The sequence below is a fragment of the Dermacentor andersoni genome, chromosome 5 (genome assembly GCF_023375885.2).
Source record: "Dermacentor andersoni chromosome 5, qqDerAnde1_hic_scaffold, whole genome shotgun sequence".
NCBI classification, from domain to species: domain Eukaryota; kingdom Metazoa; phylum Arthropoda; class Arachnida; order Ixodida; family Ixodidae; genus Dermacentor; species Dermacentor andersoni.
Genome location: NC_092818.1, coordinates 90,440,622 through 90,455,765, shown reverse-complemented (window position 1 = coordinate 90,455,765; position 15,144 = coordinate 90,440,622). Strand labels below are relative to the sequence as shown.

At 44.5% G+C, this 15,144-nt stretch overlaps 1 protein-coding gene and 1 long non-coding RNA gene across 2 annotated transcripts in view; both read right to left on the bottom strand.

Moving 5' to 3' along the window:
- LOC140218359 (uncharacterized) overlaps positions 1-12,190 on the bottom strand; it is a 284,811-nt gene extending 272,621 nt beyond the window's left edge. The window contains exon 1 of the long non-coding RNA XR_011894638.1: positions 11,841-12,190. This is a non-coding gene — a long non-coding RNA (uncharacterized lncRNA). The remainder of the gene's footprint in view (positions 1-11,840) is intronic.
- A 1,810-nt stretch (positions 12,191-14,000) lies between these two features.
- Positions 14,001-15,144, bottom strand: part of LOC126532002 (uncharacterized) — a 73,015-nt gene continuing 71,871 nt past the window's right edge. The window contains exons 7-8 of the mRNA XM_055070833.2: positions 14,679-14,723; positions 14,001-14,611 (exon numbers count right to left, since the gene is read on the bottom strand). Coding sequence (XP_054926808.2) covers positions 14,703-14,723 — 21 coding nt within the window. The 3' untranslated portion in view covers positions 14,001-14,611; positions 14,679-14,702. The remainder of the gene's footprint in view (positions 14,612-14,678; positions 14,724-15,144) is intronic.

The window sequence follows — 15,144 nt, the reverse complement described above, 5'->3', positions numbered from 1 at the left end:
GTGAGTAATGATGATTGCTTCATGTAGTGTCTAGAAATGCTACTTGATGATGATTGAAGTTTATTGGCGCAAGGGCATCTAAGGCGAAATAGCGCCAGGACATGTGTTTTGAATTAGCAAAATTGTGACCTTAGACTATGACCTAAAATAAAGGCTGTATAGAGGCCTACGCGTAAGATAGATCTATAGATATTAGTGGATCAATTCTAAAATAATTACTAAAATAAATATAAGGTCTTAAATGCATTGGCTACAGGCACATGTTAAATTACTGTGGATTGTCCAAGTCCCTTGCTGTAGAATTCTTGCTTACGCAAGAAGTGCGAGAGCTCAGTCATACTTTTGTGCATCAGAATGTACCTCACCTGTGAGGCACAATTTGATGGTTAGGATGGAATGAGATGACCACTAGAGAGTTAACTTGTGCAATTAAGCACTCTTTTAAAGTAAAAAAGTGCATTTAAGGAATCCTCGAACGCCAAACAAAGCACTCTTCGAATAAAGAAAGCTAGCATATAAGTCAGAAAGTATGCACACAGAGGGCAATGTTCCCGATATCTCAGGAAGATTGGGAAGACTGGTAACGATAATAGTGCCTTAATAGTGTCCTTGCCGCCTTATTTGGTTGTTTTGTGCCTATCTAATGTTCAGTAAAGTTGAGTTACAATGTTTTAATAAATGAATTGTTCCTCGGTGACGTCTCTGTTTCGATGAGGATGCATTACTTACTTTATCCCTGAGTAATTTCACGGACAATATGGCCTTACCATGGACACCTATAATTGTGGTAGACAAGGTAGTGCTTAGAACTCTAATAATAATAAATAACTTCTGGGCTATTACGTGCCAAAACCACGATTTGATTATGATACACGCCGTAGTGAGGGACTCCGGAATAATTTGGCCACCTAGGGTTCTTCAACGTCCACGTAATGCAGGGTACAGGGATGCTTTTTCATTTCACCCCCATCGAAATGCAGCCGCTGCTACCGGGATTTGATCCCGCGCCCGCGGGCTTAGCAACGCCACACCTAAGCCACTACAGGTAAGCTTCGAAATGTGTTGCTGTCAAAGTCACTCGGTGTCCCGGTAAGTAGTAACCGTCACAGATCGATAGTACCGCACGCAGGCTCAAATTTCAGTAATTGTATGGGCGAGCCCATGATGCTGCCGGAGCAATAACCCCTCTAACAATGACCTCAAGCCACATACGAACTATGCGTGTGTGGAGGTATCTGCCTCGCCTTTTCTTCATTAAGTGATAGTGCCTATAATGCCCCTCAAGTCTGGGACTATCCAGGGTCTTTTTTTTTTAGTTTGTTGATCAAGGACTTGTTCGAAAGTCAGTAGGGCGATCACTCAGTACCAAATAGCAGAAATGAAAGCTCCTTCAACGTATGGTCAGGAAGCTTTGTATCTTGTGCGTGTGTTTGTCATACACTGTAAAAAGGCAAACATCCCTTTATTACCGTTTGGTGCTGCCACTCACCTCAACTTTGAATAGGTGTATGGAAGAGCATGAGATGCTGCCGAAGCTATTACGACGCACTCTGGCCACATACAATTTTGCACCGTGTCGGACATCATATATATATATATGACGCAACTGCAGGCTAAATGACTGCGTGTTTATAGACTTGTACTTGTGAATGTGCAGCAAAGCTGCTTTCGTTTCTTAGAATACATATTTTACTTTCTTGAAATGATCGATTTCTCTGAAAGAAAATTTTATAGATTCACGAAACTAATGCAGCTGAAACAGAGCTAATAATTCTTTTTTTTTTCGCGCCGCACTTCTTTTCGATTCAATATATTTTGACTAGTTAGTCACGGATCGAATTATGCATTTCTCAAATATGCAAAAAATATTTTACTTACTTTTTAGTTATTTTCACGAAGGGTTCATTCACGCACCGTCAGAACGATCTAATGGATGCGTGCGCTAACATATTCTTTTTGCTAAAAGCTCAACGTGGTTTATGCTATCCTGCCAACCTAATTGATCCATTTGTCATGATTCAATGGGCAATTCTCCTTCGACATGGGATAAGGATATAATGCGTATTTTACAAAACTCGAACCAATGTCTTACAAAAGGTTATCTAAAAAGATCAGTCAGCTAATTTTATCTTAGTTTGATTTAGCCCAATTTCAAATATTTGTTGTAGGCATAAGTTTGATTGAAGAAGTACCAAAGGATGCTGAGACATAACAAATGAAATTATTTTCTGAGTTCCTTTGGGGGTTTCATTTGTCTGGGCTGTGAGAAAAGGCCTCCATATAGTAATAATAATAATAATAATAATAATAATAATAATAATAATAATAATAATAATAATAATAATGTCAGCGCACCCTTACGTGACTATAGTTTGCAGCACTCTCAACTGTTTTTCTGTTAACGTAACTCGCATGCCTGTTGTAACTGAAGCCAGCGACTGTGTCTGGATGCATCATTAGCGCTGGTATGTTGCCTGTCATTTTAAGCCGCTGCTGACTTCATCTTCAGAACGTGCTAGTTTGAATACCTGGACGCCACCTCTGGTTGCTTCTCACAGCGGACATGCGGCTTCTGTTCTTTATAAAGGCTAGTCTGCAACCAGTACGAGCAAGAGAGAAGTGACGTCAACTATTTATTGCGAAGCATTCTTTGCCTCATTCCAGGCACTTAGCGGTAGGTAGCTAGTTAGGTAGGTTCCCGTGTCGCCTCGTTTCGACCTCAGTATTAAAAAATTCGACGATTATTATGATACTACCTAATGCGAATTTTGAGCGCAGCTGCTTAGGTGTTTGGATACGCAATATATTATAGCAAATAATTTGATTCGGAACGAGAGCGTCCTCTCGGCGGTGGTGCTGAGCCTCTGCGGCAGACGAAGCACTTCCACTGGTTGCGTCGCTCGTTGTTCAGAAAGAGTTGGCTTTGTATTAGGATATATATAGTCATGTGGCAGTGACAGTGAAGAATGACACATTGTCAAAACTGCGAGTTACAAATTTAACTCTCTATTGGGTGAACTTCGGCCCAGCAAAAGAAGGAACATTCAAGTACAACGATCTAGCGGCGAGCAGAGTATCTTCGAAAATCTGATATGAGGATCGAGCACGTCGGCTTTTACACATGACTCATCAAAGGTTCCAGTGTAATAGCTGGTTAACGCGTGGCTTCCAGCAAGTACTACATAAAATTCGCGCCGCCCATACAATCAGAACAAGTTTTGGTGAATGGAGCCATTAGATAGAACTACTGGTAGCATTCGAGAAACTTCTGACGGATACAGGCGCGTCGTGCGTCGACAGATAACGTTTAGCATTTGTTAGCCACTGAAAAGCAGTGACCGCAGACAGAAGTGAACAGACGATGCACGATACTCTGGCGCCATCTCGTAGCGATTGTCGTAGAACACGTATTGCGCGCCACTACAGTTTTCTTCTCATGCTTTTTTCCTCGCGCTCTCCTCGCTATCGCCGGATCTCATTCCTCGCTGCGTTCCGCGAAGCTTTCATCCTCCGCGGTTGTGCCCGCTCGCTCAGTTACGCCGACGCTCGCAGCAGGAACGAGCGCCTCAGCGCTCCGCTCTAAAATAGATGCATGACTGGCTGTGGAATCGAACATCTGCCTTCGAGCCGACGTTCGATTCCACTGTCAGTCATGCATATATGCTGTGCAATGCTGGACTGCACTTAAACATTACAATGACGTTTCACTTCATCGACGGGAGCAACGCGCAAGCGTATGGGGGCTATGGCGCGCACGACACTATCGGCCCTCGGTGCGCGTAGACGCCTACACAGCCCGCATCAAAAATCGTATTCAAGTCAGGGCTCGCGTCGCTCCCACCTTACGCAGTAGCCCCGTTGTAAACATTATCTTACCATATAAATTACCTAGCATGGTGTCAGCACGCAAAGGCCAACACCTCAACATGACCGCAGACACTCGCCGTGAATAATCTGGCGTGAGCAATTGCGGCAGCAGCAGCGGGCGAAGTGACCTTCGTGCTGTCTATCGATTCGATGCCAACTGAGTGGTGAGAACACAGCGCACCCTGAGCCGACTATGAGCTATGGCTATGAACCGTCGGCCCACCTAGACAGTGCCCCAAAGCGGATCGCTTTCAAGACTAAAGCCCGTGCGCGCCCAAAGTACAACGTCCCTCCGATCCCCCGGTGACATGCGAGCGAAGAAATACGACGCGCTTTCTCCCTTTGTGCACGCGAGATCAAGCCGCCATCGTCCGCTCACCGTCGCACGCTTTCACTCGTGCACACAGCGCGCGGCGCGCAAGAACGATGTTATCACGATACGAGCTCGGTACGTATTTATGGCAAAGAAAACCTGTAGCAACTGTCAGTGGAGGTCAACCCAGCGCGCCTCCGCCTACTTTTCTCTTCCACGACGCTTCGCCTCTTTCCTCTATCGCCACTTCGCTCAATGTTACCTACACATTCATCTAGGTGGCGTTACGTTGCCGTGCTCTCAGCGCGCTCCTTCGTACTTTTCCCGGGGCGCGATTCTCTATACCTCCAGGCGCCTTCCTTGTTCGATTTTAGTGGCATCAGACAGACACCGCCGATTTCACGAGCTGGCCAGTTACGTTTGCGCTTAAAAGCACCGCAGCATGTCCCGGAGGCAAGGAAAGGCCGGAGGCGGGATGTAGGCGGGATGCAGGCCGACGCGCCTTTACCGCTCAAATGATTCCGTAGCACTTCTAACCAACATTCCTTCACTCTTTTCTTTGCTGCATCACACGCCAGACCCGAATCCCACCTCAGCGTTAACACGCCACTCTGGCCGGTCCCTGCGTCAGTGACATGGATTAGCTCCAGCATTACTACAGGCATGACGCCACACGCTGTATGACCACACTTGCTTGCGCGCAGCCCGACTACGCAGGCACATGTCACCTGCCACGGTGCGTGCGCCAACGTGTTCTTGCTAAGTTAAGAATCAGAGGCTGTGTTTCAATAATCGTCGTAGACGGCAAAGTTCGCGACTAAGCGGACAGCAGCCGTCTTAAGCCTCGTTCCAATTCTCACGAAGGTGTCAGAGTAGACAGCTTCGCGAAGACAGCATCGAAATAAAGAAAGCGCGCCGTGGGACCGTATCGTGGTACCACTGGCAAGGTAGTACTCTTCAGTACCGCACGGTGACCAGCTGGTAAGGGGATCGTACTAGCTTTCTTCCCTCGTGAAAACTAGCTCGACACGCTGTCGTTGAGACAACGTATGGTCGCAGCGTCTGCGATCAGAGTTGGTGGCAGGCTCTGCACGGGGTTCAGAATGCGTTGCTTGAGGTGGTGCTCGAAGTACCGCATAGCAGCCGCGCACTGGTAAGGTAAGGTGGTAAAAGTGCACCGGTAGCGGAGTGCAATATAGTGCCACAAGTAACCACCACCCAACGCATGCTTCACGTATTCTTTGATAAAAATTGGAGTTCTTAATAATTTTTTGGTATCCATTAATAGCGAACATTTCAGCAGCGCAATGTCAGGGATGTGTGTGTCAGTCTCTGTGTTGAAAGTGTTAGTTTAAAGCGGATTAATGACACGAACAATTTTTATCCACAGATTTTTGCGTTGTGGTTGCTTATAGTGCTAATGTGCAGACGAAATTTGCAGTCAAACCGGAATGCGCACGAGGCTCAGGCGCCTTGCTCGTTCACTTGCGTCGCGGCTTCAGACAGACACCGTCGATTCGGTGAGCGGGCCATCTATGCTTATGCGTAAAGACAGCAACTTTTACACAGCCTGAAGCCTGGTCCTCCTATGTACAGTTCCACGCACAATGTCTAGTTTCAAGAAGGCGAGATAAGAGGTGCATTGGACAATATGTTGCCCCTCATTATGTAAGTAAATGGGAATAAAAATATCATCATGCAAAATTTAATGCGTTTTCCTTTTATGTAAGTCATCAAATTGACAGAATATGCTAGCCGGATGAATGAATGAATGAATGAATGAATGTTTGATGTTTTATGGCGCAAGGGCCAAGTATGGCCATAGAGCGCCATGTCCGTGGTAATGACTTCACAGTGTGATCATGAGTTCGATGAGGTTGGTGTGACGTGGCTGTAGAGGGGCCTTAAAAATGGTTGCGCTAAAGTGCGCAAAATCTGTATAATAAGATTAAGGCGATGACTTATGACGTGTACTATGAACATTAGGATGCATTTAAAAAGAATGATACGATGTGTAAAAATATATAGGGTTATAAGATATGCTAGAGCATTACTGCCTCCTTAGAGCCCTTGAAAAACAAGGGCCTAGAGGCATGTGCTATGAAAAACTGTTATCGCAGTGGAATCCTCTGGAGCGAGGATGCTCTACGAATTTAATGGGCATATAACGTGTAGTACGATATCATTTAAAAAGTTGAGGACTGCCTTGGTGTCAAAAAGCGGTTCCTTACCAAGAAACATAGCCGGGTGTAGAGGGATGTAATAATGGTAAGCAAGCGGAAAATGTTTCTCTCCGTTTCGGCTTCCCGACACTCCAGGAGCACGTGGAGGACGGTAAGCCTTTCTGCGCATCTACCACAGGTTGGAGGTTCCCTTCCAGTAAGTAGGTAATTATGGGGGCCAAATGTGTGTCCTATTTTGAGGCGACAGAATAGGACATCTGTTCACCGAGATCTTGTTGGAGAGGGCCAAAAACCTAACTGTGGCTTTATAACGTGCAGTTTACTATTTAGTTATGCGTCCCACATACGTTGCCAGTGGTTTCGCAGTTTTTTTCGTATGTAAGATTTCAGATCTGTGAGAGGCACAAAAGCAGTATTATTAACACCAAGGGGTGCAATTGACGCAGCCATCTGGTCTGCCAGAACGTTACCATCGATTCCCCTGTGGCCACGTACCCAGCATATGATGATATGCTGGCTAGATAGATAAGCTTTGCACAGGTCGGAATAGACCTCAGTAAGTACAGGATTTTTCTGTTTGTAGGGTGACATTAAGGCCTGCACCACACTTAGGGAGCCTGTATATATCACGGCTTTTTGGAGTTTTGATTTCCTTATATGCTTTACAGCCGACCATAATGCGTAGGCCTCTGCCGTAAAGATACTTGTTTCTGGATGTAGTATATCAGATTCCGAGAAGGATGGACCGACAGCAGCATAGGACACCACGACATTTGACTTCGAAGCGTCTGTGTAGAACTCTGCACAGGAGTGCTTGTGCTGGAGTTCTAGGGAATGCATTCGGATGTCGATCTCTGGTGCGTGTTTTCTTACTTCTAAAAACGATATGTCACATTCTACTACCTGCCACTCCCAAGGCGGTAACAACTTGGTTGGATGCATTATGCAAAGCTCGAGGAGTGGGATATGCATTTCATGACTAAGCTCCCTGACACGAAGCGAGAAAGGCTGTCTTACAGAGGGTCGATTCTGGAAAAGTGTAGAATACATCATATCGTTAAGAGTGTTAAAACATGGATGTTGATGATTGGATTGTATTTTCAGAAAATATGTAAGACTGATGTAAGTACTCTGTAGATGGAGAGACCATTCATTTGATTCCGCATATAAGCTTTCAATCGGGCTTGTTCAGAAAGCGCCAGTGGCTAAGCGGATACCTAGATGGTGAACAGGATCTAGCATCTTTAGCGCGCTCTGGGCGGCAGAGTTATATACTAAGGCACCATAATCCAATCGAGACCGAATTAGGCTCTTGTATAGAGTCATTAAGCACTTCCTGTCACTACCCCATGTAGTCTGGGATAGGAGTTTCATTAGGTTCATTGTTTTTAGACATTTTTCTTTCAGATATTTAATGTGTGGAATGAAAGTGAGCCTATAGTCAAGTATGATACCTAGGAATTTGTGCTCCTTGTTGATAGGTATTTGTTGTCCACACTGTTTTAAGCAAGGATCCGGGACCAGGCCTCTTTTTCTTGTAAAGAGAACACAAGAGCTTTTTTGGGGGTTGATTTTAAATCCATTTTGGTCTGCCCACTTGGCCACCTTGTTCAAGCCATGCTGTACTTGTCTCTCGCACACTGCGAGGTTACGGGATTTGGAAGCTATTTGGATGTCGTCCACATAGACAGAGTAAAAAATGGCAGGTGGTAATGAAGCACGAAGCGTGTTCCTCTTCACGATAAAGAGCGGGCAGCTGAGCACGCCTCCTTGAGGTACACCAGTTTCTTGTGTATAAGGACGTGAGAGAACATTGCCGACTTTTACCCGGAAGGTACGAGTGGACGACTAGTTTTCTATTAGGATTAGCATATTACCATGGATTCCCATTTCTGACAGGTCTCTCAAGATTCCGTAGTGCCACGTTGTGTCGTATGCCTTCTCCATATCGAGGAATATGGATAGGAAAAACTGTTTGTGTACAAATGCGTCACGGATGTTTGCTTCAATACGTACAAGGTGATCACTTGTGGAGCGCCCTTCCCTTAAGCCAGACTGATAGGGATCAAGCATTTTTCTCTGTACAAGGAAATGAATGAGTCACCGATTAATCATTTTTTCAAATACCTTACAAAGGCAACTTGTGAGGGCTATCGGGCGGTAACTTGCCGCTGAAGAAGGGTCTTTGCCTTGTTTCAAAACAGGGACGACAATGGCTCCTTTCCATGCGGTTGGAAGGTATCCTACAGCCCAAATGTTGTTGAAAAGTGCGAGTAGTGTAACGTGGGTGTCAGTGTGCAAGTTTTTGATCATTTCATACATGATTCTGTCAGATCCCGGTGCAGAGCTCTTGCATACACTCAAGGCAGCTCTCAACTCGGCAATGCTAAAAGGACGGTTGTATGGTTCATTCTCTCGAGATGTTCTGATGAATGGCGTACATTCTTCTATTTGTTTGAATTTGAGAAAGGATTTTGAATAAGTTGTTGAGCTTGACACACTCTCAAAATTCTCCCCAGGTGAGTCTGCCTGGTCTTGCAGGGTATCGCCTTGTGTGCTTACCAAATTATATTTTTTAGTGTGTTTCAATCGAATCGGAATAGTGTAGGAAGAAGTAAATAATTTTGTAGATTGCGGACATTATCGAAGGCAAACGGGGCTTCTATCGCTGCGTGCGCCGTTGTCGTGAACAGTATTACACGTTAGCAGCTGAAGCGAAGCTAACTTCAACGTCCCGAGCGAGCAGCTGTAGGCCAGTATTCGTAAAATTGCTGCACCATGGTTTCCGAAAATTGGGTCACGTTTTGATGTGAAAAATCAAGCTTCTTCATGAATTAAACGAAAATAGCGTAAACACGACGAAGCGGAATCCTTTCTTATGAAGTCCTTAATCATTAAAAAGCACTGTTTCCCAATATTCTTTCAATGAAGCCTAGAGTGTGACTGAACCTTCGCCAGTGTGCGGAAACTCCCTATATCTCCTAACAGACACTCGGTCCCATACTTATACGCAGCGACAGCGCCGCTTCCACCACTGACGGTTGCCGATATCCAACTGGAAATAATTCACAAACAAAACAATGGCTCCATGACGCCACTGATGAAGTCAGAAGATAGTGGGAGAGGGCGCACCGCCAGGAGGAGGAGGCTTGCCGCGAAGCCCTCCTTAACCACTTCGCATGCAAGCGGGATGTGTTTGAGCCCTCTTGCAGGGCTGCTGGCCGCGCGGCGACATTGGCAAGATTATCGTGCACGGAGCAGAACCCGCTGAAGTGTGCCGTGTTTACAAGGCCCTTTTTTTTCTGCCGCATTTACCTCGGAAGCTTCTATTCATATTTCAAAGCAATGGGACAGCGCTCATACACACCAGTGCCAAGTAATTGTATGGAAAAATATTTATAAAGTAAACCATCGTCAACTACCTATATTCACAGGTATTACATTTCCTCATCTTTAGCATTTGTTTTTATTCACACATTTCGTACTGGAAGAAGACTGACCTCCACGCAGCGCGAAAGCCTCAATCTGCAGAAGCAATTTTCATTCACAACAAATTTGTACATAATGAGCAAACAGATTACAGAAGATCCAAACCAATGCGAAAATTAACCATAACGGGATGGTCACACAGAACTTGACTATCACGTATTTTATGACGGCGGCACATTTTGTGCCTTACAGAAGGAAGGTTGACTGCAATACATGTATTTGATTGACGGTATGAGAGGTAAGGACCCACAGAATTTTGAACTGGCTACATGCATCTGCATGAACAGGAAGCAGCCTATAATTTCTCTCAATATTAGAACTACATTATTAGTACTATTGTATAGCACTTAGAAGCGCGTGTAATCCGCCTGTCTTCATATTTTACATCATATTCATATATGCAGAAAATCACGGCGAGTATTAGAACACTATTTTGACGCAACAGCAACGCAAGGAACCGAGCATTCATAAAAAAATAGCACTATTCATCGCAAGGGGGATGACCAGTTCGCACTTATTTATCTATAAATAGTCTATACGTATATTACTGGTATTATTAAATACATTTACCTGGCAAAACAAACAACATTGCGCCTCGTCTATTATATAGGTGCTCAAGAACTTTCCCACCGCGAAGCCGGGCCTAAATCAAGGTAACTCAGCAATAAAAACGAGCACACACTCAAGCATTTCAGTACAAGTATTTCACCGACAGCAGATGGGCTGCTTTCACGACGAATGGGTCGAGCGACACTGCTCTCATGTCCGCCCACTCAGTCTTGCACAGAACTGGTTTACTCATGCAAAATTAATGCTTGCTCAGAAAATAAGTAAAATGCTTGTGCTTACCAGCTGACATTAGGAAGCCTGAAAAACTTCGCAGAACTGGAATTCCGAGTATTAGAACCCCACTGAGCCACGCAACACATGTGATGCCCCGGTTTAGCAATCTTCGTCTAATGTTTGGTTCACATGGTTGCCTGCGTCTTCCGTTCATTGCACGCCTCATCAAGCTTCTCATTCGTATCTTCCCCACACTCATACTTGGGACGACAACCGCAGCAGATGACCAAGCGCGATCCTAGTTTTGATATCGCTGAGCGAGTGGCAAGGGTGAGCGGAGGTAAGTTCCCGCTCTTCGTCCGATTTAATATTCACACAAAAAAAGAGAGAAATAAATCAAGTTAGGATGTCCGGCAACCGCTAGGAGCACGCATGTTCCTTGAAATCGAAACTAGCAATCGCCTTCCGAGGGTTGCCTTTGTTGTGTCTTCAGGAGAGGGGACCCCATGACAGGCTGTAAGTGTCGTTGGGTATTGAATATATTTTGCGTACACGCCATTGATACGCGACTCGAATCCACGCAGCTAAAATATGTCTGTTACATTAAAGGCGACAGATCTATTGCGACAGATCCGTCATTCCCAAGCAATTCATTCTTATGAAGCGCCCATGTCATAGTTATTTAAACATACAATCGTACAATTAGAAATAACAAGAAAGCTGTTAGGTTCACGAGTAGAAAGTTATGCGCACATAAACGTTCCTTTGTGTTTATTGCGCAAGGGTAACTTGGTCAAAAGTATTATATAGATACGCGTACAGTAATTATCTATTCGCGTTACCTGATTTGAATGCACGAAAAGGGCAGACCTAACAAGATAACCTCTTTAGAATGCAGCTACGCGGGATGAGCTGAAAGAAATGAGATTACACGTAGGAAAAGAAACGTGCTCGTCCTATTGCCGCACTGCGCAGGCAGCTGCGCCACGCCAGTATGCCCAAGTGGTCGCTTTTTTTTACGCGGGCAAATGGATAGCCGCATCGCATACCAATGCATACTGCACTCCTGGTGCTTAATAAAGCGCCTCATTTCAAGAAGACTAACAAAAGACTGCCTATATAAAATCAGCATCGTAAATGCGGTTCATATTTAGCCGAATATCTTTCGCAGAGCGAGAAATTATAGCGGCAGCACCACTACTTACCTTTGGATTGCTGGCCACTTCGCAATGATGGCGCAGGTTGGCACTTATCCGTTTCCTTTGGCAGCTTTCTTGTCTCGGGACGGATAACGCTGTCGCTATCGGTCCCACAGCGTAATTACTACGGCGTCCTGGCTTGGCACATGTATCGGACGTTATGAACACCATACTTCGATGCTACGGATAGCACGAAACACTGCCGCAAGGACGACGAAACCACAAGCAAAATGCCAAACTTGTACAGACATCTTTGGTTCAGAAAAGGCATAGAGCGGAGCGTCGCTCTTCGTGGCCTCGCTAACGGACGTGCGCAGACAAGACTGCGTCAGTGAAGCATGTGTCATGTGTCACGCTCGCACAACACGTCAGGCAAGTCACGCCATGCGGTAGCGTTAGCAACACACGAAGAGAGCGCCGGCGTAACAGGCGGAAAGCAAGGCGAAGTTCGATGCCGTTGGGCTGGAGCGCACTGACGTTCTCTTATCAAGATTATATTGGTGAACGTGACTACGGTCGCACGCAAGAGGCCAAAGACCGTAACCGCAGCGACGATCCATTGCGCATTCTTTTGTTATCACCATTAGCCCGAAGTTTTCTATCCTGTCGGTAAAGGTGTGGTGGCATTGGAGCCATGACCGAAGACCAAGAAATGAAAAAAATTATCGCCTATAGAATAGGACGATTGTCTCATATTTTTTAGGATTGTTTAATGAGCTTATACAATACATCGCTCGAGGAACTAAAAGTGATATAGTGAAGAAATGTGGCTCTATGACGAATGGTTGGGTTTTCAGGAATAAGGTGGCCTACTCCACATAGAAGAGCGTTTTGTGGAGCACTCATATAACCATACAATTCTATTTGCATAGTTTATACTATGAGATGACGAAGCCTATTAGCTCTTTCCTACGTGGAACTTTGTTGCAGGCATGCCCAATCTTTTTCTGCGAGAAAGCCCACAAAAATGTTTCTCTTTGGAACCATATCTTGTTCTATGAACTGGAAAGTATCGCAGCTGAACTCCATCTAGCATGCCCTCCAGCAGCCGTAAGGCTGCCAGATGGCATCGGGATGGAGCTTCTATGATCACCTAACTACGCGCATGCGCAGTCCTATTTCTAGATTCTCCTTGACGCTGAGAGCATTGGAATGGATTGCGATCACAGCTTTCGTGTTCCAATTACCTTTTTCCGCACCTCTACATATGAGTACATACAACGAAAGGTTACCAAGTGAGAATGAGCAAAGGTTAAACAAGTAACTTCCTGTCGCACTGCTTCAGGCAGCTACTAAGCACTCCAACTCGTTTAGCTATTTGTTCTTTGTGATAGAACGCACATATCACGGGCCATCATTGCTATTGTAGTGGTGCCAAAAGATTTTGTCGTTTACGTGGAAATATTAGAGTTCTGGCTTGCCTGCGAACGTTTTACCTTCAGCGGTTTATTGGGTTACCATATCGACAGCAACATATTGCGACGCTTCGTCTAACCTTGATGACTAGTCACCCTGTCGTGCTCGATGTTCTTCAGGCCGAAAAGAAATTAAGGCCACGTGTTCACGATTACGCTAATGCTGACAATTTACGCCTGCAGCACAGTATAATAAATGGGGTTACTGCAATAGTAAATCTGTGCTAGTCCGTTTGAGCTATGCGCCACCAGCTAGCGGCACAAACTCGGCTTTTCGCGTTTTCGTTTCCGGTAACTCGAAAACTAGCATGGTAATTCGAGTTTTTGGTAAGTTCAGCGTTTCTACTGATGGCACTCATTTCTAGAATTACTTGGACGAAGATGTCTTCTTTGTGATCGGCTCTAATTCTAAACACTGAGTGTAAATACCGCCAAATTAACGAATGGATACTTGTCTTATCTGCTCCTTGGCTCGCGTGTGACATTCAGCCTTGCGTATACCATTTTCCTAATTGCCATCTACCTCTAGGGAATGTAGATGGCGCTCTGATAGAGCACGCCAACTGTCCCAATCAATTTATCTTTCCTGCATGCCTGCCTGTATGAGCCAGAATTAATGGAATAAAAACAGATTACCTCTGAAGGTAGTAGAGATATTCACGGTAGCTGCCTTGAAGAAAAATAAAGGAAGACACCCAGGTTTTCTTATTTTTACTTTTAAATAAACACGAGACAATTCGGAACATAGGCATATCTGTTGATATAATTTATTGTGGTCAACATGAATGGAAACAAAGTGAGGGATGTTGTGTTGCGCTTTTTGATAACAGTGTTCCTTCGGTAGGCCTCTCGTTATGTTTGCAGACTGGTGTATACGCTTTGCAGGGCTATGTAGGGCGAAATCGTATCGAGAAAGAACCATTACTTCTAGAAAAACATTCTTAGGACACGACATAAGAAGACATAGTGGCTGCCTCTTTGGTATGAGTAATGTACCTGGTTTCGTGGAGTGATGTAAAATTACAAATATTATTTGATAACGTCTAGAAGAAAATCAAATAAAGAAAGCTATAACGTCCGCCAGTACCTCGATACCACTAATATTTCATGTCCAAATAAAAGAAAAGTAACACGTGACTAACTGTGTGCTCTACGTGAAATGACAATGAGAGGTGCATAAAATAATACCCCATGTGCCCTCATTCCTGTTGTAACTGCGGAGTGATACTACTTAAGTGTTCCCTTTTTCTTGATAGAAACTTTAGGAGTAGCTTCCCACGTATGGGAACGTCAGAAGACACTTCTTTCTTTAGTCCATGGAAGGTAAAGCAGCTGCTGTCTCAGAACCAGAAACATCACGCTCTGCAAAATCAATAAAAACGAACATGGCAAGGGGCACCACTTGTAAATCGCCCCATGCTATTGTTACCTGTGCATCACTGAGATCGCCGCTTCAATATTTGATCTCCGAATTCTGAAAAAAAATATAAACAACAAATTAGGATAGGCGCTGAACTATGTTTTCAGCACAGAATATCGCCACGTTATAAAAGGATTGCTTGTTTTATTGAGCAGCTCCTAACTTAGAAACAACCTGGTGAAGCGACCTGCAAAAAAAAAACAGAACTAGTAATAAAAATGAATGAACAAACAAAAGGACGTCTAATTTGTTCTGGTTGTCAAGGGAACTTTTCTTGCAATTCACGGCTGCCAAATACGTCTCATAAGAATAAAGAACATACTTTAATAAAATCTGGATGGTAATTTGAATTTTCTGTGATTTGTTAGTCTGAAAACTTTCCATTTTCCTACAGGTCAATGTAATGATTGCATGGCGTATTTGTATGCAGCAAGAAAGATTGAAAATGGAAACGCTTCTTGCTGTAGGGTACCTC